Here is a 26,933-nt window from a genome sequence, read left to right on the forward strand (position 1 = left end):
CTATGGTTTCAAAATTGTTCTCAGCATTTCCAACATCATGTGTGTGAGTGAATACTCATTCCACCCCCATGTCACGAAATGGAAAACTTTCCTTAGGTAGCTTATAAAACAGGAGGAGAGCAGCGCTCTACTGATCCTAGTAATCATGCAAAATTACAGAGGTTGTTGACAAGGGAAGAATTTAAACTTGGTGGATTCAGATTCAAATTCAGCATTTAAGCCCACATTTCAGCCAAATTCATTAAAACTGTGATGAAACTGTGCTGGGCAACCCTCCGGATGAAACAAACCAATGTCCCTGTTTATATTTCATGCATTTCAAAAATAGATGTGGCTTGCATCACATCCAGGATGAAGGAACAGCTCCTAAAACTGATGAAAGAGCTGCTCGAGAAAGCATAAAAGTTTTGGGTTTCTAAAGAAAAAAATAAAAACTTGAGCTTATACTTGTTTCAGAAAACTTGCAGTGAGATTTAAAAGAAACACCAAAAAAAAAAAAATTAATGAATGCTTCAGAATTAGTTTCTCACTAGGGCATAAGGAAGGGTGCTACATGGCTCCAAAAATCTACTCAAAGAGACCTGTACAGATTTCCCCAATTTGTGACTGTTATAATATGTTCATCTTCTGATGTTTACAGTAAAAATAAGGCCAGAATTATGAAGATAAGAACTTTGACTAAGGGCCTCCCTGGTGGCGCAGGCAGTTGAATGCCGCACTGTGAAACTGTCTGCAGCCTCTGCAGCGCGGGTTCGATCCCGGCCGGCTGGCGATAATCCCACATAGCAATGTAGACCTCTCCTATCTCACCCGCTGCTCCCCTCAGCAGTGTATTTCTTCAGTCTGCCTGTTCTGTTCCCCGCTCTGTCTCCAGTGAATCCTCTCACCCTCCCACGCATCTGGGCTGTACCCCAGTTCTCGTATAAAAATAAATAAATCTTTAAAAAAAAAAAAAACTTTGACAAGACTTATATGAGATTACAGCATTCGAAGTATAATTTTATATAGTATTTTACATCATAATTTTATATAGTATTTATATAGTAAGTGTAAATTTATATAGTATACAGCCATGTGGGTTGTTTGGTCAATTTACAATTTTGACAACTTAATACTATACAAATATAGCTTTATGAGTCACTTCTTTATATAGAATCAAGGTCCAAGGCAAGAGTATAATCCCCCAATTTTATTTTTGTTCCTATGAGAAGCTGAGATTCTGTTTGCTGTACATCAACTTAACAGAAACTTCCCAGTTCACACCCATCACAAGGATTTAACTTACATATTGTATATAAGTTAAAATAAGGCAAAGTAAACCAGAGTATCTGTGACTTAGGGCTGTGATGTCAAGGCAACTTCAGCTTACCTCAAGTACTGGGGAAATACTGTACATTACATAGAGAGTTAAGGAAAATAGGAATCTCAATGATACACAGTATGAAAAACAAACATAGGTAGAGTCAATTTAACACAGGGTGAGAGTTGTCCTTGTGGAAACTGTTTTCAGTATGCACTGGGACAAAAGACCCTTGAACTGCGCCAAACAGCAATTCTTTCAAGAACACTTGTTTGAGAACCCAGCAGCAGAACAGACAACCTGATCACAAAGACTGATGATTTATGTACTTTAGTCAGAGGACAGAATCAGTAACCAATTATGGATAGCCAAGAAGAGTTTAAGCTTGTTAATGCTAATTAACTCTTCTCTACTTACCTCACGAATCCCTTTTCTTCCCATAAAAATCCCCAACTTTTACCTCTTCTCAGGACACATTTCATAAGATTTCCACCTGAAAAGTGTATCACCCAAAATGCAATATTTTGATCCAAAATAAATGCTCAATTGCCTCTCACTTCAGCTTTTTATTTTTAGGGGGACAATGACCAGGAATCATAGGCGCAGCTGAATTGGACAGCAGACTACAGACCCTGGATGCAGTTACCAAACTGGAAGGCACCAAAGCAGCAGTGGTGATGAGGGACCCCAGATTGCTTTAGCAGCTCTTTTCACTGACATGCTATCGTTATGACTCAGCAACTCCCTTTTCCTGCTTCTCTAGCTCAACTGCCATCAACCAAACACCTCACTCTGAATATCTTTTCTCTACCTCATGGCTTGTTATTCATAGCTTCTGCTAGCTCGTGATTTCATCTTGGCATCTGTGTACTGCCCTCCATCTGCAGAGCCCAGATCTGCTTCCATTTCTCTCTTTCCCTTTGTCACCAGAACAAGTTCTTGAGAGAGAGCCCAATGGTTCTCAAATATGAATATGGAATCACCAGGAATACAATGCGATTAACTAATGTTGCTTCAATAAAACTTTTTTTTTAGGGCCTCCCCGGTGGCAGAGCGGTTGAGCGCTGGGTTGCGAAGCTGCCCGCAGCCTCTGCAGTGCCGGTTCGCTCTCCGGCTGCTCCCCGGCCACCAGAGGAGGGTCCCACATGGCGCGCAGACCTCTCCTGCCACCCGCTGCTCCCCTCAGCAGTGTACTTCGGTCCTTCTGCCTGCTCTGCTCCCTGCTCTGGCTCTGGTGAATTCTCTCACCCTCCCGCGCTTCTGACTGTACCCAGTGCTTGTATCAATAAATAAATAAATCTTTAAAAAAATAAAAAATAAAACTTTTTTTTTAGAATTAGTTATGAACTACTACAATTTCTAACTCTTGGCAAACCAAAGTATTTGATGATGAGAACAAGCGAGGCTCTCAAATCCAACTGCATGCAAAGGAGCAAGTAAATTTTCTCTGAAAAGCAGATCTGCTGGAGACAGGGAAAGCCAAGTACATACTGACTTTAGAAAAGGTCATATATAACTAGTCTGTAAAATGGGTGCTGAAAAGACTAGTACACACTATTGTTCTTGGCAGTAGAACCACAGAAGAGAAGACAACAAATCTGCTTCCTCCACTACTCATTCCATGTTGTGATGCTCCTCCTTCCTTTTTCTGCAGTTTTGCAACATGTACTGCCTAAATTTATGGTGGTTTGTGTTGTATTATATCGTCCTCTAGTGGTTTCAAAAATTTCTCCTCTTCCTTTTTTATCACAGTGCCCAACAAACACATGGAGCTTAGCAAATGTCTATTAGGTGGACTGAACTGAATGACAGAGATCCCATGTGATGAAGATGAATAGGTGATAAGATCTGCCTCAGCTTCCCCAGGAGAGTGTGTATTCAACTATCTTAAGCTCAGGTTACTTATGCCATCATTGAATTTCCTTTAAGGTATATAATGTAATAGAGTTTGCTGTTGTTTCTTACACAGTTCCAAGGAGCTTTTTTTGGGAATGCAAAAATTCCAAGTGATAACTATAAATTCAATATTAATAAGAACAAATATAGCAAGTTGAAGTGTTGAAAACTGATCACTGTTCCAGAATATTATGACCATAGGCATTGCACAGTAAGCTTTCCATCTTAATAGTAACATATATGTTTTGGATATGTAGCTGTTCATTTGTAAACTTCTTTCAACTTTCTGTATGTTTGAAATTTATAATAAAATATTAGGGGAAAATAAAAACATGTAATCAAGAGACTTAAAATGTAAAACATTGTGATACAAACACTTATTATAACAAACTTATGAAATGTGTATCTATATAGATACTTTTAAAATGCAGTTGTACTTTTTTCCTGTAACAGGTTTACGGCCAGAGTACAGGTGTCATGAAAGCCACAGCTAAACTAAGCCAAAATGGGAAAGGAAAAGAGTCATAGCAATATGATCATCATTGGAATGTTGACTGAGGCAAGTCTACCACTACAGGTCATCTGATCTACAAATGTGGTAGGACTGACGAAAGATCCATCAAAAAAAAAAAAAAATTGAATGGGAGGCTGCTGAGTTAGAAAAGGGATCCTTCAATTATTCCTGGTTCTTGGACAAACTGAAAGCTAAATATGAGCATGGTATCACCATGATATCTCCCTGCACAAATTTAATACCAGTAAATACTATGTAACTATCATTGATGTCCCAGGACATAGAAACTTACCAAATATGGTGGCAGGTGCATCTCAGGCTGACTGTGCTGTCCTGTTTGTTGGTGCTGCTGTTGGTGAACTTGAAGCCTGTGCTTCCAAGAATGGGAAGACCCGTGAGCATGCCCGTCTGGATTACATATTGGGTGTGCAAGAACTAATTGATGGTGTTAGCAAAATGGATTCCACGGAGCCACCCTACAGCCAGAAGAGATATGAGGAAACAGTTAAGGAAGTCAGTATCTATATTAGGAAATTGGCTACAGAATTTAGGATATGCCTGTCAATTTTTCAAGAAGCCAGTTAGGAGTTTTGTAGGGATTGCACTGAATTTATAGAATAATTTGTATATTATTGATAATTTAATAATATTACATCATCTTACCAAAGGACAAAAGTTAACCAGTAATGAAACAATGTGGATTCAGATGTGATTCATTGAGAGGAATACAAAACCACTTCTGTGGTATTCCTGCCAAAAATGCATATCCTAAATTCAATAATTAGGAAACATCAGACAAACCTAAACTGATAGACATTTTACAAATAATTGTTCTGTTCTCTTAAAAAAATGTCAAGGTCATGAAGAAAAAAGAGAGAGCAGGAACGGTTACAGATTAAAAAAAAAAAAAACTCATGAGATATGGCAAGTAAATGCAACACTTGATCCTGTATTGACTCCTGAATCTATAAAAGACTTTAATAAGAGTGCCTCCCCGGTGGCGCAGCGGTTGAGCGCTGGGTTGTGAAGCTGCCTGAAGTCTCCGAGACGCCGGTTCGATCCCCGGCTGCTCCCCGGCCACCAGAGGAGGATCCCGCATGGTGCGCAGACCTCTCCAGCCACCCGCTGCTCCCCTCAGCAGTGTACTTCAGTCCTTCTGCCTGCTCTGCTCCCCGCTCTGGCTCTGGTGAATTCTCTCACCCTCCCACGCTTCTGACTGTACCCAGTGCTTGTATAAATAAATAAATAAATCTTTTAAAAAAAAAAAAAAAAGACTTTAATGAGAAACCGTGTCAGCTCCAAAGGTCTCCAGGAGATACACTGAGACTTCTGTTAGACTACACCACTTATCAACTTCTCCCTCTGCCCAATTTTTTTTTCCTTTCTTTCCCTATATATTTGTTAGTCTCAAAAGCACACCTTTATAAATATCCACATACTAAACTATTTCAGTGTCTGCTTCACAGAGGACTCAACCTGTAACAAAAAAGAGCGAGCAGATTTCAATGAGCAAAGATTGAAGGCGGGGGAGAGCAGTAGTCTAGGCACGGAAAATAGTTTGAATTGTATTAGAATAGTATTAAAATATAAATAGCACAATTGAAGAAAAGGGGGCAAATAGAATCCAGAGATCACAGGGCAGCTTGATGTGAGGTAAAGCTGTAAAGACAAAATGGGGCAAGTCCAGGCAATATGTTGTTGACCATATTAATGACTTGAGTTTTTCTTAATAGTAATAGAAAGCCACCAGAAAGTGGGAAGGTAGAGTTCAGCAGTCTAGAAGGGCAATAAGTGCATTGTAAGATTTTCACTTGAAAAATATTAATGTAGATGTGAGAAAGAGATTGGAGAAGGTAAAGAGTGAACTTGAAAAGACTAGTAATGAGATTAGATGGTAGCCTAGACTTGAGGGTGGTAATACAGATGGAAAATTTTAGATTGATTCAAGAAATATTGACAAGGTTTAAAAAAAATGACATGACTCAGTGGTGAACTGAATAGAGACCACTAGGAAGGGGAGGTATAAAGGATGGTACGTAAATTTTTGGCTTACTAAACTGAATGGTGCCATCAATGAGATAGAAAACAGAAGAGGATCAGGGAAAGGCAAAGAGAGGATTAGGGGAGAGATCATGAGTTTACTTTTGGGCATAAAGAACTTACTTGAGCTTCCATTGAGACAACTGAAGGTGGGATTCTGAAAACCAAGGAAAGAAAAGGTTTCAAGACAAGCGAGGGGCCTCCCTGGTTGTGCGAGGGGTTAAGTCTCAGCACTACAAATCTATCCACAGCCACTGCAGGATAGAGTTTGAGCTCCCGGGCAGTTTGAGCTCCGGGAGCTGACCCTCATGGCACTCCATATGGCACAGCAGACCTCTCCTGTCTCTCCCACTGCTCCCCTCAGCAGTATATTTCAGCAGATCTGCGTGTTCTACTCCCCACTCTGTCTCACTCTCTGCACCTCTTTTTTCTTTAAAGATTTATTTATATACACATACAAGAACTAGGGTACAGGCCAGAGGTGTGGGAGTGGAGGGGGTGAGAGGATTCACCAGAGACAGAGTGGGGAGCAGAACAGGCAGACTGGCTGAAAATACACTGCTGAGGGGAAGAGCGGGCTACACAGGAGAGCTCTGCTGCGCCATGTGGATAGCCCCCTGGCTGGCCAGGGATCGAACTCCTGCTACAGAGGCTGCGGATAGCTTCACAGTGCTGTGCTTAACCCCTAGCACCACCAGGGAGGCCCAATAAATCCTTAACAAAAAGAAAAGAAGAAGAGCAAAATCAACTCTACTGAAACTACAGAAAGATGACGTTAACATATGGCTGAAAAATATCCCTGAGAGAGATGCTTCAGAGGAGGGATGAACATAGAACCCAAGCAGATTGGGATGAGGAGAGGAAGAAAAAAAAGCAGAGGTACTTCCACCACAAAAAAAAAAGTATGAAGTGTACTTATATTGGCATAAACACACACATACACACAAAGTGGAGTTATCACTAAGTCAAAATTATCAACTGAATTCAGGCTCCACTTGGACGAAATTTAATCTCAATTAATAAATGTTATTTTACTAGTTCCCTGAACTCTGAAGGAATTAAGCTATCTCTGTGAAAAAACAATAGTTACTTCTTACAATGCCATTCTGATAGAAAACAACTCTACAAATAAATTGCTACCCAAAAATTTGCTACAAAAAAGTCCCTTGGTGAAAATGGGGAATGTTACCAGATCCCCCCCCCCACTTTGGGCCAATGACTATCACATGAAGCAGGCAAAAGATATGGATGTTTTAATACAAATTAAATAAACAAACATGCTATGAAAGATCCTGAATTAAAATCCCCCAAATAAAAGGCTGTAAACCTGAAACCTCTATATTGTAAACTAATACTACTTCAATTTTTAAAAGTTTAATCAAAAACAATTAAGCCCACAAGACAGCTGCTGGAATATTATATCTTCACACTTATTTCCCTCAAATCTGAAAAAAAAAATGTGTCTTCATCTTTTAAATACAGTATTCTACACAGGACACATAAGATGTGTCTACCCACAATGCCCTTCTCCCATGTCCAAAACCTTATCCAAGATCTAGGTCATATTTTATCTGCGAGTCTTCTGGTTATATCCACGTCACACCTTATTTGACCTTAGCATTTGTGCCTTTCAAGTGTAATCTTAACAGCCAGGGCTTGCTCTCAAATTGCTAAATAATTTCTACAATAGATGATGAAGTTCCAGCAGAGACTGATTCCTCATTCTTTTACATGTTATTAAGACCCTCTGTGTATACTTTCATTAAGTATAATATTGTCAGGCCTCCCTGGTGGCCTAGGGATTAAGTCTCAGAGCTTCCACCACTATGGCCTGAGTTGGCTCCTGGCCAGGGAGCTAACACACATATGGCGCAGCAGATCTCTCCTGTCTCACCCGCTGCTCCCATTACTAGTGTATTTCAGTAAATCCACTTGTTCTGCTCCCCACTCTGTCTCTGGTGAATCCTCACCCCCTGCAACTCTCGCCTACACCCCAGTTCTTCTACTCAAAAAATAAATGTATAATATTGAAAACTAATCATACTTTACACTGCTCAAAACATCATTTCATCCCGGCCCCCAAATTTCCTTATGAGTAATAAAAATAGCTAACATTTACTACGACATATCATTCATATTAACTTGTCATGTGTTAACATACATAACCTCCCAACGACTTTATGATATAGGTATAACTCCTACTTTACAGCTAAGAAAATTAAAGCACATAAAGTCCAATCGACAGAATTAATAAGAGGCAGAGCCGGATTCAAATCAAGAGAAACAGGAGCCCACTTCCTAACTTTTTGGCAACAGAAAATAACCCTAACAGACCTGGGCCTACCTGGCCTGGTTTTGCAGACGTGCCTGGATTAAGCATCACAGTTTAGCAGGCAGAATTTAAAAGAAATGCTGTTCAAATTAATCATACATTGTGCATTTCTATGCCCCCACCTCTACGTTTCATGAACCCGCTGAGTCCCTGACCGCCCATAGGTGGCGCGGCAGGAACAGGTTTGTGCGCAGGCCTCTGCGTTAATGGGCGGGGCTATTGGGGGCGAGGATTCATTACGTCACCCCCGGTGGGAGGAGCCTAAGAAAGGGCAAAGAAAGGCGAGTAATTTGTCTTGCGCAGGCGCAGGGCTGGGCACTCCCCCGGGAGTGAAGGCTGCTGGGCCGATGACGTGGCCGGGCGACGTCTGCTGCTGTGCGCCTCCTGGGAACCCGGCGCTGCCGGAACTGCCCGCGGCCTAGTCGCGACGAGCGTGTGCTTGTGAGCGGGAGTCGGGAACAGCGGTGCTGCCGGTCCAACTTGGGGGGACCCTACGGAACCGCTGCCATGGGGGAGTGACGCGCCTGCGCCCGCTGTTCCGCAGTAGCCGCGAGACATGAGGAGACCTCGCGGCACGGGCAGCAGCGGTGGCTCCTGAGCCCCGGGATGGAAGAGAAGTACGGCGGGGACGTGCTAGCCGGCCCCGCTGGTAGCGGCGGCGGGGGCCTCGGGCCGGTGGACGTGCCCAGTGCTCGGTAAGGGACCGATCGGCTCCCGCTTCCCGAGCTGCTCTCTTCCGCGCCTGCGCTCGTCGGCTCGCTCTCGGACCCGGACGGCAGCTGCCAGCCGGGCCGCTCGGGACACACCTTCCCCGGCCGCTGCCCGGGACTCCAGCCCGGTGCAGGTGGAGCCCGCATCCCTACCGTCCCCCTGACAGCGCGGAACGCCTGCTTGGTGCAGCTCGCGCCCCAGAACCCTCCGTCCTCATTCCCACTGCTTCCAGGCCGCCCGTAGCTTTCATTGGCTCATCTGTTGCCCGCTGCAGAATGAATCCTCCAGGTTCTACTTGAGGGTGTTTGGTTTTCAAGGCAAGGTTTCAAGGTTCTAAGGTTTCCAGCCATAGAACTGCCAGCCAGTTCACGGGAGAGCTTTTTCTGATCTATGAAAAATATTTCTGTTTTCTGTTTCTCCCTGAAATAGTTTGGTGGCTCCTTAACTTTTCTGACGCCTCTGCATGACTTAGGGATTAGTGTCATCATTGTCTCTTCTGGCAAAGAAACCAAAGTACAAACAGATGAGCTTCGATGGTCAGGTTAACCCCGCACATCAAGAATCCAGCCCATCTAATTTTCTTCTACTTTTTGGTTTTATTTTATTAATAAGAAACGTGGTGATTGTTAAAAAAAAAAAATCAAACAGTCCAGAAATTGATAGAGTAGAAAAGTGAAAAGTCCCCTTTACCTCTCTCCACAATGCTCCCTTTAATCCACAAGAGGTAAGTACAGTGACCACTTTCAAATGTGTCCTTACTGATCTAATCCTGAGTTCTAAGGTAGTGTCAAAGATGCATAAAACATGACCCAGAAATTTGGTTGGAACTGCTATTCATTGCTTTCACTTTTAATGAGGTGGTTTTCATCATTGAATACTTCCTTTGAAATTTAAAGATTATTTTGACAAAGGCATATCAGATATTATTTACTGAGAGCATGACAACTAAATGAAATAGGGATTCTGGTCTGGGTTTGGTAGTGCAGCAGATAAATTGCTAGAGGACATTACCAGGTCAATTGACAAAATTGGACTATGGACGATAGATTATATTAAAGTCTTATCGATGTTAAATTCCTTGAAGTTGATAACTACTGACTTTTATAGGGGAATGTCCATGTCTTTAAGAAATACAAGTGTTTAGGGGTAAAGGAGCATGATGTATTTAGCTTACTCTTAAAGAGTTCAGGGGAAAAGTCTGTTTAGAAAGAAAGAAGGTAAATGGGATGATAGATTAAATAATTAGAGAATCTAGATAAAGGGTTCACTATTTCTGCAACTTTTTTATGAACTTGAAATTCCTTTAAAGTAGTTTAAAATTCTTTTTAAATTCTTTTTAGTCAGCTTATTGTCTTTAGATGTGGTGTACAGTTCTTTGGCTACTTATTTGCATTGTGTGTTTAGTAGAACTGGCCTATTGTTCTTTGCAGTATCAAATTCAACTCAACTGATTTTTAATAGATTCCAGGTAGCAAGAGTTTTCCTTTATATGGATTAAAACTCAAATAGCAGTTATAATCTGCAACAAAACCTGACATGTCCCTTTACTGTGGATATTTTTATGCTTGTGTTCACAAATATGAATTGTTTTAAAATGCTTCTATTTTAGCTCTGTAAGTCCTCTTTGCAGTAAAGAGCAGAGGTGTTAGCCAGCATTTATTAAGCACCTCCTGTGTTACAAGAGCTTTGAGTACAGCATCTTACAATCATTACAACAGTGCTGTAGACCAAGATAGTGGCATCCTTATTTCCCACATCAGGAAACTGAGAAGTAGAAAAACTAAGTACATTTCCCAAGGTCTCACACCTGGTAACTGAACTAGGAATCAATAACCCTTTGCCTTGTGAATAGTGCCTTATATTTAGTAGACACTTGAATTTATTGAACGAGTTGAATTTGAGTTATAACATTGAATTTTTCCCTCTCAGGAAATGTGAGCTGTTGCAGTAGGCAAAAGCTAAGGAGGTTTGAACTTAAACCTGAATTCCATTACATCCAGAAGTTCAGTAAATTTCAGGTTCAGAGAACCAGAGATTTTCTAATCCTTCACAGAATAGACCAGTGACATTTTTGATGAAGCTAGTTAATGGAAAATAATGATTTATAAATTGGGAAGGTGGGTTGGAACTGTAAGTCGCCCAGGTCAGTAAGTTGCTGAGAGCCACTGCCCCTTAGTGATGGACCTTGCTCACCACCACCCCACCCCCACTCCCATCTTTTACTCCTAATAGTAAATGAAGATGTTCACTTTTTCTCTCTGCAGCATGAACTGGAAATGTCTATTGATTAGTATATGGTTACTTGACCTTAGATAGTGTTTCATCTTTAGCCCAACAGGAATACTTTAACTGGGAGTTTAAAATCAAAGAATCCAACTTCTAACTAAATGTTAAAATAGTTTTCCTGCCTTAATGATGGTAACAAATGATCATCAATATGTATTTGGTGAAAAATCACACCGCAATATTGAAATATGCCTACAATGATAAATGTGAATGTATCCAAAATATATGTATGTTCCTATGAAGAGATAAAGAGGGAGAGGTAAGGAAGGATATACCCAGTTGCTCACCTGTTAAGAAGAAATTGGGAATGATTTTATTTAAAACTTTTTTTAAACAACCAACTACTTGGGAATTTTGTGATCTCTCAAAATTTAAAAAGGGGATAAAGATAGTAGTGTCAGAAAGATAATAGTAATGTTACCAGGAAGTATTTTACCAGTTGCATATGACTGAGTCTTGCCATTCTTCAGTGTCAACTTTCTTAGTTTTGTGATACTTTAACAAATATTATCTGGAAATAATTTTACATGTTGCTTCATCTTTTTTTAATGTAATTTACTCATTATAATGGCTTACTAGAGCATCACTTGGTGAACTGAACTTATATACAAGTCATTTCTTCAAAAACTCCTTCCGTACTAGTATTTTGCATTTACTGCTCTCTGTAGTTTGACATACTCTTTCCTGGTTTCATAATTCCTGCTGCCTTTTTAATGCACAGCCATCTCAGATTCTGAAGATGACCTTCTTTTCCCAGGTTCAATTTAGTTGTTTCCATATCGATTCCTTTAGAACTCTAACCTGCATCACATAAATACTTTTTGCCTGCTTTTCTTAAACCTCAAACTCTTTGAAGGCAAGATCTCTATTACATAGGTATTTAGTGTCTTGGATAGTGCTTAGAAATGTGTTTTGTTGTAAGTAACCAAATCAAGAGAACTTCAATAGGAACCTGGGCTTGCTACATAAAAGAAACGGGGGAATGTTGGTAATTGTTCCACCTCAAGGAACCAGATTCTTTGTCTTTGCTCTCTGCCCTTTGTCTGTATTGGCTTTCCTGAAAAAAGTGTTAGGAATAAACTTAAAAGTGTCATTATAGTAATTGCTATATAACACCTGAAATTTACTGAACTTCTGGATGTAATGGAATTCAGATTTAAGTTCAAACCTCCTTAGGGCTTGCCTAGTGCAACAGCTCACATTTCCTCAGGAGGAAAAAATTCAGTGTTGTAACTCAAATTCAACTCGTTCAATAAATTCAAGTGTCTACTAAATGTAAGACACTATTCACTGTTCAGGATTGTTATAAAATGAGTAACTTTTTCAGATGATGTTAACATTCCAAAAACATTTTTTAGATAAATTTTAGATAAAAGTTCTCCCTTAAAAGCAGAAAGAAGGCAGAAGTAGTAGTTCCAGCTGCAGTTTGCCCTTTTACCAGGAAGAGAGAAAGCATACCTGAATGTACCCTGTCAGGCTTCCCTTAGGTATCATTGACCGCATATGACATCTGGCATTTTATGTAAGTGAGCAAGGACAATTTGAAGAATTGCTAAATAACACCCTAGAGGATATACAAGACTCTTTGCTCACATCAAGAGTTCCTACAATGCTGTGATTTTTCATTTACTTCTATTTTTCCTGGTCTTTGTGTTTTGTTTCCCCATCTAGTTGATAGTGTTATTTTTTCTGTCCTTGAGTATATCCTGCTGCCTTATTTTTACACCTACTTAAGAGCTTAACAAGTACATCGTGAGGTTTTGAGCTTCTCCCTTACTTACTTCATTCTTTTCTTTTATTATGAAGTCCTAACTGGGCTGCTGCTAAGTCAAAATTGCCAGTAGCGGGCCTCCCCGGTGGCACAGTGGGTTGAGCGCAGCATTGTGAGGCTGTCAGCAGCACGGGTTCAATTCCCGGCTGGCCAGGGAGATTCCCACATGGTGCAGGAGACCTCTCCTGTCTCGCCTGCTGCTTCCCTCATCGGTGTATTTCGGTCATTCTGCCTGTTCTGTTCCCCACTCTGTATCTGGGGAATCCTCTCACCTTCCCACACCTCTGGCCTGTACCCCAGCTATTTTATAAATTAAAAAAATAAATCTTTAAAAAAAAAAATTGCCAGTAGCTTGTATGCCGCTGGTGTAGTATAATACTTTACTAGACATTACTATATTACACAAGTGTAATTAGAGTTAGCATTCTTTGGTAAACATTCTGAGCACAAAGTATGCAAGTCTCTATGTTAGGAACTGTTAAAGGATTTCTAGCTCAAATGTTATTATTATTGTCTAATTATGAATTGCTGCCATCATCAGAATATTTGATGTTAATAAGTTAATGTATTTAGCCTCTATATGACTTTTTTCTCTAGCTTAAATTGGTCAAAATGTAAATTAATGTTAGGTTTAAATATGCATTTTGTCTTTCATATTTAAAGATGATTTTACTGTACATGTGGGTCAATGTGAATGCATAATTGGGAACAGTTTTGAAGATGGGAACCCTCAATGCCTCTTGGATGAACTTTGACTTTCTGTGTTACATATTAAGAACATACTTCAGAGATGTGTTTTTGAATCCAGCTGGTACTCTGGGGTTCAACTGTGCAATCTGAGTGCAGGAATTGGGTTAGAGAAACTCTAAATGTTAAAAACTCTTAATGTTAGTGTTCCTTTTTTTTTTTTTTTTTTTTTTGGTGGGACCCTCGCCGGCAGCTGGGGAACGAACTGGCACTGCAGAGGCTGCGGGCAGCCTCGCAGCCCAGCGCTCAACCACTGCGCCACCAGGGGAGGCCCAATGTTAGTGTTCCATTTTACTGGTACATATGTACATTTATTTTCATACCTAGACATTAGATAGGGATTTGGTAGATTTTCCATGTTGTAGATGTTCCATGTTGCATGTTTTTAGTCAGGGTACAGATAACAGAGAATCAAATAAACTTGATTGGGGGGGTACTATAATGACACTTTTAAGTTTATTTCTAACACTTTTTTCATTGAGATATATTTTACATGCAGTAAAATTCATAGATTTTAAAGGTACCAATTAGCACTTTTCACAAATGGATGCCTGTGTAACTTTCATTACAACTAAGCTCTAGTACATTTTCATCACCGCAGAAAATCTGCTTGATCTTTTAAACGGAAATTGTAATGAAGTTTATAATATTCTACAGGTGAGTTAAGTAATAATGTCTATGCTTCAGGATGTGACTCTATTGTTCCACAGTAGCATTTTTATTAACTTCTAGGTGACTAATCACCACATCATTCAAATCCCCAGATTACACTATCAAAAGGCACCCCCAGATTATGTTCATAATTTTAAAAACTGTTTTGCACCAAATCTAATTTAATTTAGTATGACATTGTCCTGACTAAAATCGGAAATGATCCATCCTAGATTTCCTAGGAAATGAACCATCCTAAATTTCAAGGATTGAAATTTAATAGTTGCATCAAAATCTTCCTAAGGTACACTTAAACAAATTACTGTTTATTATAATTTAGCTCTCTTATCGACTGAGTACCATGGTCCTTGATGATTCACACTCATCAATTTTTATACCACCCTATAAACATTGATGCCCCCATGGTGTATCAGATTGTGACGTTACTGTTTGACTTAGATTTTCTTCAAACTTATACATCTGCTTTTAATGTTTTTATCTCCCATTGATAGAGACTTCTCATTCCTGTCAGTATATAGGCCTTGTATATCCTTTAAACCTCCTTTGTAGTGTATTACCATCTAGTTGATGTAAACTTAAAATGTGATCTGCTGAGTGGCTACACAAGATAATCTATGGGGAGGGGATATTAAACTTTCTCATCCTTTTAGCGTTCTTTTTAATATCTAATTTATGTTTGATAGCATCTGTAACAATATGGAGCACATGTTTATAATGTACAGATAAGTAATGGGTCTCAAATATATTATTACTAGAGATATATGACCAAAGAAGACCAGTAAGCTAGAAAACAGATTGATGCTTCTCTATTTTCTAGTTTCACTTTTGGGAGCTCTTTTTTCTTTTCTTTTTATGGTAGCTTAATTTTTTCATGGATCTGATAATCTTATTTTTCAGAGAGTATTATTTATAGTTCTTTACCTATCATTTTCTGTTATCCCCTGAGATCTCTTTTAAATTGTTTGTTGTTGTGTTTTGTTTCCTTGGACTCTTACTAGGAACAGGATCTTGTTGTTGATTCACCTTAAAGGATTAACCATGTTTGGCATTCATATTTGAGTGAGACCTAAGGAACTACTTACAAGACCTGTGGAGGACTTGTCCTCTTGTGGGCTTCTCCAAAGACAGGTTCTCCTGGATGTGAGAGCAATCTAGCTGTGACATGTCACTCCACTGATCTCCAGGGTTGATTGGGCTGATCTTGCTGGCTAGGCCCCTTCCTCCCTCATGGCACCATGTGCATCCCTCACAAAGCTGCGGGCTGGAGCTGGGCACAAGAGGACTGCCTCCCTGGAACAGAGAGGTTCCCGTTCCTTGGTCAAAGGTGTATGAGTAGCTATGCTCCTCTACTAGAACCTCCAATCAAGAAGGGTTCTCAAGAAGGGTTATCCTACAGGGAGATGGAAGCCTGACTGTTAGGATATCGGAGTTAAATGGGGGAAGGAGGTTAAGAAGGGAAATTTCTTTTAATCGCCGTGATTTTAGCCCATTGCCTTACTCTCCCTTTCTTCTGTGCCTTGTGTCTAGATCTTGCCAGAGTAAGCCTCATGTCTTGTCATGATTGAAGAAGGATTGCTGATTGCTTCTGCTGGGTGGGAATCTGGAGATCTAACTACCTAGAATGATGATCTTTTCAGCTCCCCTTATGCGGTCCTTCCGATTCTTGAGTCTTTTCAGGACTGGCTGCTGTAAGGTTCTTGACTTTTCAGCGAGGACCCTCACTGCAATCACTTAGCAAAGCAAGAAGGAGCAAACCCAAGGCATTTAACATTCTAATGTCTTACTATTGTGTAATCTTTTAGGTTGGTTTCTGTTTTTATTCTTTGTTTAGCATAAACGTTTAGTTTAGAAAGCACATTACGAAATAGTCCAGGCAATTCAGTTAACCAAGAATATTTTTATTTTAGTTTGTCCTTTTTTTTTTCAACAGCTGTTTCTTTTATTATAGCGTTCATATGTACCAAAATGCTACTCAATGAGGATGGTGAATTTGCTTTGGTTTTTTTGTTTGTTTGTTTCATTTATTGTTTATATGAATTTATATTTCTATAGAGACTTACCTTACTTTTATGATAAGAAAAAAATTAGAGTGCTCTGTCATTTGAATGATATTGAAACTTGTTTCTGTTTTTATTTCACAGATTAACGAAATATATTGTATTACTATGTTTCACTAAATTTTTGAAGGCTGTGGGACTTTTTGAGTCATATGATCTCCTAAAAGTAGTTCACATAGTTCAGTTCATTTTTATATTAAAACTTGGGTAAGTGTGACATTCCCTTACTATTGTTTATTTCTTTGAAAATTCTATTTTAACTAAGTATCATTAGGAAACCTTATTTAGAATATTTTGTGCATTTTATTGCTCTGAACAAGTATTCGATACTTGTTTCTAAAAAAGTGATTACCTAAGGTTAAAGGTAAAAAGAAATTGATTTTAAAAATAATTGTTGTACTCGGGCCTCCCCTGGTGGCGCAGCGGTTGAGCCCTGGGCTGCGAAGCTGCCCGCAGCCTCTGCAACGCTGGTTCGATCCCCGGCCGCCTGATGAGGGTCCCACATGGCGCACAGACCTCTCCTGCCGCCCGCTGCTCCCCTCAGCAGTGTACTTCGGTCCTTCTGCCTGTTCTGCCCCGCCCCCGCTCTGGCTCTGGTGAATTCTCTCACCCTCCCGTGCTTCTGACTGTGCCCAGTGCTTGTATAAATAAATAAATCTTTAAAAAAAAAATTATTATTGTACTCTAATAGCTTGCCAAATATATAGTTTAGTTTGTGTTAATGAGATTTTTGCAAATTTATTTTAATTTCTGTCTTAATAGAAGATAGCTGGAGTCTCATAACTGCTTCAGTCTTATCTGTCACAGTGTGTCACATGAGCTGGCCTCTGAAAAGCTTCAATGTATACCCCTGAGAGCATAAGAGAGAAAAAGGCTAAGTGTGTTAGTTTTTTTATAAAAATAATTTTGACCTCACAGACTCCCTAAAAAAGTCTTAGAGACTCTGGGGGTTCCCAGACCGTACCACTGGTATAACCCAAACTTCCTGCAGGAATAGATTGTTGCCTGAAACTTGTTTGACACAGATATTCCTTATTTTCTAAGTTAAACCATGTCAGACTATGTCCACTATCTGTTCCCTTCATAACATAGTGTGCTCGTATAGTTCAAATTTTACATTATTCTGCATATAGTAAGAAATTTTATCTAAATAAGAATTCTCTGAATTTTGAGAATAACAGTGACCACCCTCTGTATTAATAAAAATCTGTTAAAGATTGATTTTAGTAATCATAGCTAGGAGATTTAGCATCAGTTTTTTGCATTTTTATATAACTATTTTGAGAATGTGAAATATAAGGACATATAATTCTTTCTATTTTAAGATTAGGTCTTACTAAATCTTGAAGAATTATTTTCTTTGGTATTTGACAGTATGAAAAATTATTTGTGTGTGGTTGTGAGGGCAGTTATAAGAGTTCCTAAAATGTTGCAATGAGGCCTTATTAAAATAAGTATAGTTCTCCAGTATGATTTCTTCAAAGGATAACATATTTCTCCAAGTTGTACTAAAAGGTGTTTAAGTGTTTTTAACTTAAAACCATACCCATATATGAGATTGATTAATATTAACATATTCATGTTTCAATATTTACAGGACTGCACTTCTTATGGTTTTGTTTCAAAAGCCATTTTCTTCTGGAAAAAGTCTTAGCAAACACCAGGTGAGTTTTTTGCATTCTTTTTTCTTCTAACAGCTTCCCACTCAGAGGATCTAGGATACAACGTTCTTTCTCTGATCAGGATTACTTACAGATTATCTAAGTACACAGCAGAGGATTTCCAGAGTTATCGTGCTCTTGACTTGTCCAGAATTGAGGCTGCAAGAATAAATTGGAATGTTTTAAAATGCAGAAAAAGGGTAGAAAAACTTAAAGTATGTTTGTAATTGTTTCCTTTAATACAGGATCCTTATTCCAAAAGATTTACAAATCAGACATGGAAATATGCCCAAGAACCTATGTCAGAATGTCATTGGGAGGCAATAAAGCATAGAGGTTAAATGAGACCTCTAGAGTCAGACAAATTCATATGTTGTCAGTCCTCCTTATTAGCTCTTACTATGGCAAGTTACTTAATTTCTCTACCTTGATTTTCTCACCTGTAAATTGGAGATAGTAATACCTTCCTAATGGAGCTGTGGGGAATAAATAAATCAATACATAAAAAAATTTTTTTAACAGCACCTGGCATTTAGTGAGTACATAGTACATATTAGCTGTCACCCTTATCATTATCACATTTCTCTTCAGGCACCTCAGGTTTAAGATTCCTAATGGAAATGTCCTGCACAATTATCTCCCATTATCACCTCTTGAGACAGAAGCTACTTATACGTATGATATTTTTGTTTTATGCCACAACTTAGAAATCAATGCCAAGATTTTTTTAATTAGAATGGCAAATTTAAGAGGTGTCTGTTTTAGTGACCAAGAACATTTTTTAAAAAGATTACTGTTTTAAATCCCATCTTGGATGGCCTCACTCAAAGCAGGGGGTGGGGTGGGACAGGGAGAGGAAGGACTAGAGTCAAAATAAGGGGGGGTGCAATTGTATGGGGAATATAACCATAATGAAAATGCATACATTGTGCAAAGATGAAAAATGATGTAAGAATTATAAAATAAAATATTTTTAATAATAAATAAATCAGTCCCATCTTGGCTTTTTTTCTCTCTTCAAATAAATGAAGCACTGAATATTCCTGATGAAAAAGAATTTAAAAAATAAAACATTGTTACTCGCTACCTAATGAGAAACCAATGGAAAAACAAAAAACACAGAAAAATGTACTTTATTTTAAAAGATTTCAAGTTCTAACAACAGATAAGAATATAAAAATGGAAAATAGAATACTGTCTTGCAACTCTAGACTTAGTCAATGGGATCTTAACATTTTCTATTTAATTTCAAAATATGTCATTATTTAGCCTTTAAAATATTTATGTTTCCATTAATATCTTTTCCTGTGTATCATTTGCGATTCTGAGCTATTGAGCAAAAGGTAACTGAAGTTTTATTTTTTGTTTCCATTTATAGTGGATCAAAATATTTAAACATGCAGTTGCTGGGTGTATCATTTCTCTCTTGTGGTTTTTTGGCCTTACTCTTTGTGGACCACTAAGGTAAATAAAAATACATATTTCAAAGGTTTATATGTCTTCATTTTGAATATTAGTTTTGTTCCACTAAATTTTATGTTCAATATTTATGTCAAATTGTGTACAAATGCTTCTATCACTTCTATAGCATTGGCTACAACAACTTAAACAGAGAGAAAGAGATTTATTAGCTTATGGATTAGCTCTTTGGTGAATACCCTTAGTATATTATTTATGATATGTCACAGATATTTTACTAGTTTGAGTTGAGAGAGTTTGAGAAAACATTTGTCATAGTGGTGCTTTTTTGTTTTTTTAATCATTCGTAGGTGATCCTTTTAACAGCTGATTTTAGAAACTAAAAGTTCTACAATGGTAAATAGAATCAACAAATATGGAGGAGAACAAAATCTTTAACTTTTTTTTTTTTTTAAGGATACTTCTGAAAGTAGTCTTATACACATGGAAAATGATTAAAATACTTTGTTGTAAACAAGTGTGTTGGGAATGATATTTCAGTCATCAGATTAAGAATGATTCTACTAGATCTATGAAATCTTTGTTGTGTAAATGTGCCAATTCAGAGGAAGAAATGCTTAAGAGTCATTTAATATAATAAAAATTAATTGTAACATTTGCAACTATACATAATTATTCTTTTAATATTTCTGTCTCTAAAGGGTTTTATTTATTAGATAAAAGTAAAAGAAAAAGTACCTTGTCATTGATGAGGGAGGAATATGAGGAGAGGTAAGGAGGAAGTTAAGGATATTCTAAAAATCTCTCAGAAAAAAAAAAAATCTCATTCAGAATTCTGGAGAAGACAAAATATAAAATGATAGGTAGGAAATACTGTGTGAAAATTCCTTTCCCCTCTCACAGGTAGTAAATTAGCTTCTGGGTTTGGGTCCCTTCGGCTTGTTAACCCTATACTTACTCAGACCCAGAGTATGCATAGTTCTAGATATCATATCCCTGTTTATGAAAGCAGCAATACCCTGGAGTAAAGGGAAAGCTGACTGAAATTTTTCAGCTTGGGAAGAGCTTTTTCAGTTTTTTTATGAACATGATTGAATGGTGTATTTATTGCTTATTATCTGTAATATTTTAAATTTCTTATTCATTATGTCTTGGTTTGTATGTTATTAAATCGCTATTCCTACGTGTCAGGATAAGGAGGCGGGGTGGGGGGCAATTCTACAATTCTTTTTTTTTTTTAAAGATTGATTGATTGATTGATTAATACATACATACAAGCACTGGGTACAGTCAGAAGCACGGGAGGGTGAGAGAATTCACCAGAGCCAGAGCGGGGAGCAGAGCAGGCAGAAGGACCCAAGTACACTGCTGAGGGGAGCGGCAGGAGAGGTCTGCACGCCATGTGGGACCCTCCTATGGTGGCCGGGGAGCAGCCAGGATCGAACCTTCGCAACCTAGCGCTCCACCTAGCGCTCCACCGCTGTGCCACCGGGGAGGCCCAATTCTACAATTCTTACTTGGCTCCATAGTCATCTTCCAGCTCTTGTAAATCCTCACTACCATCTGCTTCTCTGCCAATACTAACCCCTCTCATTCTTTTACTAAAACCATCATGCAAATTCTTGATTAAAAAGACTCATTTGGTGTTTCATAGCCTGTCTTATTTTATGTTAGTATTGCCCTGTTGACTTACTTATTTTCCTAAAATTATAATATCCCAAATATTAATAGGACTAAAGCTATCACTATTGTCTTCTCATTAAACAAATTTTTGAGTAAAGAGTAAAAATGAAAATTTTTTCAACAAGTTGCTAAAAATCTTTGACTAGTTAGATCTATTAGCCCTTGACTAATAATTTTTTAACTTTTTCTAATATTTTATATCTATAAAAGAGTAAACAAATATGTTTAAATAATAATAAACTGAACATTCATGCTTCCAACATCCAGCCCCCAAAATAAAACCATGTTTCTAAATAAAGATATGTTTGATTTTTATGGTAATTTTTTAAATATATAATTCATAAACTAACATTTAGTCTTTTGGTCTTAGACCATTTGAGCTGCTGTAACAAAAGTAACATACATTGGGTGACTTATAAACAATACAAATTTTTTCTCACAGTTCTGGTAGCTGGAAGATCCAAGATGAAAGTGAAGCAACTGGTGAGGGACCACTTCTTGGTTTAGAAATGACCATCTTTTTGTCATAACTTCACAAGGCTGAAGGGCAAAGTTGCTCTCTGTGGTCTGTTTTTTAAGGCTACTAATCCCATTCATGAAGACTCTACCTACATAACCCTAAAGCCCCACCTCCAAATATTGTTACATTCACAAGTGGATTCAACATATGAATTTAGAGAACAAGAAAACACAAACATTCAGCTACAGCATTTTTAAAGTGTACAATTCAGTACTTCTACAATAGTCCATCGAATGGCTACTCTGTATTATCAGTTCTCTTTACAGTGGACTTTTAGGTTGCTTCTGCTTTGGGGCTACTGTAAACAGTGTGGCTATGGAGCAGTCTTTTATTTCCTGGCATACATATATAAGAAATCTGTACTGTATAATCCTGCAAGTTGTACTTTTGGGTGTTTTATCCTCACCCTTTCTAGATAGATCATGCCAGTGTATTTTCCAAAGCAGTTATACCTATTTATTTTACTAATAATGTTTTATGAAATCAAAGAGAAATAATTTTATATTCTATAGTTGAATTAATGCTTCCTGATAAAGATCAGAGGAATAATAAAGGCCTCATGAATAATAATGTCTTCTTTTTGTAGGACTTTGCTGCTGTTTGAACACAGTGATATTGTTGTCATCTCATTACTCAGTGTTTTGTTCACTAGTTCTGGAGGAGGACCAGCCAAGGTAGAATTTTCCATTGTTGTTACTTGAAAATTGAAATTGTACATGTAAAATATTATCTGAAACAACTAAATAATATCTTTTAGCATTTAAAAGAATGCAGGAGCTATTTCTGCTAATTTCAGATTTTTCATGCAAACTTTTTTTTTAACTTTTAATTTTGAAATCATCATATAGTCCTCAAAAGTTGTAAAAATAGTTCAAAGAGATCCTGATCAAAGAGATCAGTTCAAACTGATCCTTTAGTTAGTTCAGTGGTAACTACTTACCCAGCTCAAGTAAACTATCAAAACCAAGAAATGAACATTGGTATATTCCAGAGACCTTATTCAGATCTCACCAGTTTTATAGCATGTGTGTGTTTGTGTGTAGATTCATGCAATCACCACTTTATTCATGATAAAGAACTGATTTATCACCATAAAGATTTCCTTTATGCAGTACCCAAACCCCTCTGCTACCTCATTTTTTTTTTTTTTGCTCCCACTCTTTTTTTTTTTTTTTTTTAATTGAGACAATCTTGGTTACAACACGGTATATGAATTGGTGTAGAATAACACCCTTCATTTCCGGGCCTCATTCTTAACCCCTGTTCATCATTTGTGAAAAATTCCTAAGAACTTGTTACTTTTATTGTCTGATAAACATTTATCCAACATTTTGCCAACTAGGCAACCCTGTTCACCTTAAGTAATTGAAGTATTATTCCTTTATGATAAATGAGTCAACCATCTGTAATTCTCAGTGCTTAAAATTCTAATATATCTATTTATCAAATTAAATGCTTTTTGTACATAGTGAATTGCCACAGTTACAGGAGAAAAGAGAAAGACAAATAAAATATAGAAGTCCCTGTTAATAAAAGGAGCTTTCAGGATACATAATAAAGGCCGACTTATAAAATGAACAAGATAGCATGTCTAGTAAGGCTGTGAGAAAACTACCCAGGTTATAGATTTCAAATTAGATCATTATTATTCAAGTATATACCTTGTTCATGGAGAGCTCCAAAATAAATGTCAAGTGAATTGTTTTGTGGTGTTCAAAGATTAGTATATGTATACATAAAAAGATGGAATAAAATATACATGGATAATTGGTATCTTTCAGAAATGAACTTTCTGAACATAAAAATAGGCAGTGGGGGTGGGGGAAAGTCACATAGAAAACCCAGTACATTTGACTTCATAATGATTACAAGATTTTTGGGCCTCCCTGGTGGCCCAGCCGTTGAGCGCTGGGTTGCTAAGCTGCCCACAGCCTCTGCAGCGCCGGTTTAATTTATTCTGCCTGTTCTGTTCTCCACCCTGGCTCTGGTGAATTCTCTCACCCTCACACGCTTCTGACTGTACCCAGTCTTGTATAAATAAATCTTTAAAAAAAAAAAAGATTACAAGCATTCATATTACAGAAATCATTGGTACTAAACAAAAATTGTCACAAATTAAGTTTTACACTTCTTTTAAAATATAAATCTCTCAACTTAATTAAAAATGATTATCCTCAATAGAAATAATCAAAGACAACTCACAAAAGAAATGCAGATGACTTTAAAACATTACAACAACAAAAATTTTGCTGCTGTGCTAATTCAGAAATTAGAGTATAGATCTTACATATCCTCTCATTGGTGTCAGTAATGAATCTGGACATCAATCTATGAATCAGTGTTTGTTTCTGAAGCACTACAGAATTCTCAGTTGCCCTCTTAGTTAACAGAAGATTACATTTTGCTCTACATATTTGAGTATAATTTATGTTGCCATATTCTAATTCTGTGAAAATTATAAAATTTAAATTGTGTGCTTACGCATACCAACTTGTCAGAATATCTACCACACTAGTGAAGAATTTACTAATATAGTGTAATCATGTAATAGGTTCCTCACTTTTCATTTTAAATGTTTATGTACTGGAAGAATCTGGTATTATACTTATAAATTTGTAAATACAGAATATATTATAATGCTATTTAGACTACTTTTCTACCCATATTCTGAAGTATTTACACAAATTAGAATAGTATTTCCTTTCTAGAATTTTATTTTGTCAAAATACTTTCCTTGGAATAAGATCACAAACTTAAATAGCTTATCAGCATTTAAGTTATTTACTCTTTTACTAGACTTTACAAATGATTTTGTTAATTTCCTTAGCATTCCCTCTTAGCTCTTTTCCCCAAAAAGACTGGAGACTCGGATATTGATATTATTGTAAATTTACTGTCTTGTCAATCACTTGCATGTTGTAGAATAAATAAGTCCCTACTAATTATTCTTCAGCTACTTGGGCTTTTAAGCCCAGAAACAAAATAATATTTAAGATGATTAATTGTGGTATTTTTGTTTTAATAATTTAACTGAGGTAACAATAGGATTCTCCACATCAGCTCCATATTGCACCTACCACAAAATAGTCCTCCATCATAGTCCATTGTGCTTCCTTCTTTATTCTTAATCCCACTCCACAAACATCCTCTTGGATGCTTCTGTTCTGTAGTCAGTTTTCAAGGATTAGTTTTAAAGCTTGTCTTTATCTGACCCTTGGTTTGGTTTCTCTATATTCCACATATTAATGACATCATCTGGTAGTATTTTTCTTCTTGTGACTTATTTCATTTAGCATTATCCCTTGTGTATGGTGACATGTCTGGCCATATTAGCAAGGAAACAATGGAAATGGCCATTATGTGTCTAAATGTCCTTAAAACATCCTGCAGAGGGCCTCCCCGGTGGCGCAGCAGTTGAGCGCTGGGTTGGGAAGCTGCCCGCGGCCTCTGCGGCGCCGGTTCAATCCCCGGCTGCTCCCCGGCCACCGGAGGAGGGTCCCACAAGGCGCGCAGACCTCTCCTGCCGCCCGCTGCTCCCCTCAGCAGTGTACTTCGGTCCTTCTGCCTGCTCTGCTCCCCGCTCTGGCTCTGGTGAATTCTCTCACCCTCCCGCGCTTCTGACTGTACCCAGTGCATGTATAAACAAACAAACAAACAAACAAATAAATAAATAAAACATGCCTCTAAAAAATAAAAATAAAAAAAATAAAAAAATAAAACATCCTGCAGAATGTATTCTTTACTTTTATATCTTACTGTTAGTACTATAAATGTATATTGCATAAGTTTTAATGTTAGATGTTATTTTTGTTTTAAATGTTTATTTGGAATAAAATAAACATTAGCGTTTAATATAGTCATGGTCTTAAAAATCAACTCTTGAAAAAGCCATCCTTAATATTATTTTCTTGTTTTCAGACAAGGGGGGCTGCTTTTTTCATTATCGCTGTCATCTGCCTATTGCTTTTTGACAATGATGATCTCATGGCTAAAATGGCTGAACACCGTATCCTTTTGCAATAAACTGGACTTAGGAATCTTGCAGAAAAAGACGATTGGCAGAATGGGAAAAGGAGTGAGTGAGTTAAACTGATAAAACATGGGTGAAATTGTCATACATTAATATGGGTTTTCTAAATCAGTTTTCAAATAGTGAATAGATTAATTCTAAATTAAATGTTTTACAGCATCTTAATATCTTCTGTAGAACCCTAAATGTAGGGACAATAAAAGAATATTTTAGAATGTCCTGGTGGTAAAGAGAAACAATAAATGATTTGCCAGTCAATAAAATATATTTGTAATTTCGATGTTCACTTTAGTGATTATTGAGTATAACCTTTTTGAGATTAAATAAACAACCTTTGGCATCTTCTTGCTTGAAACACAAAGTTCAGATTTCTTAGCCTAGTATTCACTCTTTTGTTCTAAATTATTTCCAGTTCATCCCTCACTCTTATCTTGTATAAATCAACTTTCCAGTCTAATATGTCTATTCATTTTCCTTTGCAGATGTTCCATATTCTTTCCTCTTCACACATCTTTGCCCACTTTACTACTAAGTATAGTAAGTGCCCACTTTACTACTAAGAATCCAGAAGACCATTTTAAGACTTCTGGTTACTAAAATACACTGCCCTAAAACCTAGTGGTTAATAATAATAATTTGTGAAAATGAAAGAGGGTAGCATAAGTTTGCTGAATCCCAGATTACTTGTGATACTATTCCCCACCCACTTTCCTGTGATTGCTCCTTCCTTGCTTTGCTGAGCCTTATGTGGTCAACGACTTAGAAACAAATTTACAGCTGATTTTACGTGTCATTCTAAAAGGACTACCTTAATTCCATTGGGTAAGAGTCGTCCAAGAAGGTTCCTTGCTTTTGTCTCTTTGTCCTATTTACAGTATGTATGTATATGTCTATTAGAGATGACATCTGTCGTTTAGGAGACAACAAAAGAAAATCAGTCCATTCTAACTTATAAATCTTGTCCTAAAATTAAATTTTAAATTATTTTGTTTCAAAAGGAAACTTACTGAGAATAGTCAGGTTTGGGACCCACAGACTAGTTTATATTCAGCCCCAAATTATATAGCGAAAATTTCAAGAAGACTTCTGGATTCAGAGTTAATATTTGGAATTTTATCCTATACTCCAACTCACTTAGCTGAAGGACATCATGACAGTGCTCTGACTCACATGCTTTACACAGCCATTGCCTTCCTAGGTGTGGCAGATCACAAGGTATGTTCATTTCTTTGTTGCTAACTTTTTTTTTTTTTTTTTTTTTAAGATTTAGTTTTAGGGGCCTCCCTGGTGGCAC

The 26,933-nt window shown here is 37.6% G+C and overlaps 1 protein-coding gene and 1 long non-coding RNA gene across 5 annotated transcripts in view; one reads left to right on the forward strand and one right to left on the reverse strand.

Annotated features, from left to right (window-relative positions):
• The window catches only part of LOC119261027 (uncharacterized), a 124,363-nt gene extending 116,095 nt beyond the window's left edge, over positions 1-8,268 (reverse strand). For both annotated transcript variants that reach the window (XR_008549104.1, XR_008549105.1), the window contains exons 1-2: positions 8,095-8,268; positions 4,003-4,186 (exon numbers count right to left, since the gene is read on the reverse strand). This is a non-coding gene — a long non-coding RNA (uncharacterized LOC119261027). The remainder of the gene's footprint in view (positions 1-4,002; positions 4,187-8,094) is intronic.
• Positions 8,269-8,431: 163 nt separating this feature from the next.
• The window catches only part of SLC30A5 (solute carrier family 30 member 5), a 30,814-nt gene continuing 12,312 nt past the window's right edge, over positions 8,432-26,933 (forward strand). Inside the window, exons 1-8 of one of the 3 annotated variants that reach the window (XM_054687955.1) lie at positions 8,432-8,777; positions 13,791-13,874; positions 16,411-16,533; positions 17,924-17,990; positions 19,366-19,451; positions 22,196-22,283; positions 25,528-25,615; positions 26,778-26,854. In XM_054687955.1, the coding sequence (XP_054543930.1) occupies positions 8,689-8,777; positions 13,791-13,874; positions 16,411-16,533; positions 17,924-17,990; positions 19,366-19,451; positions 22,196-22,283; positions 25,528-25,615; positions 26,778-26,854 (702 nt within the window). In that variant the 5' untranslated portion in view covers positions 8,432-8,688. Of the gene's footprint in view, positions 8,778-8,936; positions 9,518-13,790; positions 13,875-16,410; positions 16,534-17,923; positions 17,991-19,365; positions 19,452-22,195; positions 22,284-25,527; positions 25,616-26,777; positions 26,855-26,933 lie in introns of those variants that run through there. The other 2 variants (XM_037529249.1, XM_037529250.2) reach the window with 2 other exon arrangements.

This window comes from Talpa occidentalis, unplaced genomic scaffold (genome assembly GCF_014898055.3).
Source record: "Talpa occidentalis isolate TD23 unplaced genomic scaffold, MPIMG_talOcc4v2.1 talOcc4.6, whole genome shotgun sequence".
Taxonomy (NCBI): Eukaryota; Metazoa; Chordata; class Mammalia; order Eulipotyphla; family Talpidae; genus Talpa; species Talpa occidentalis.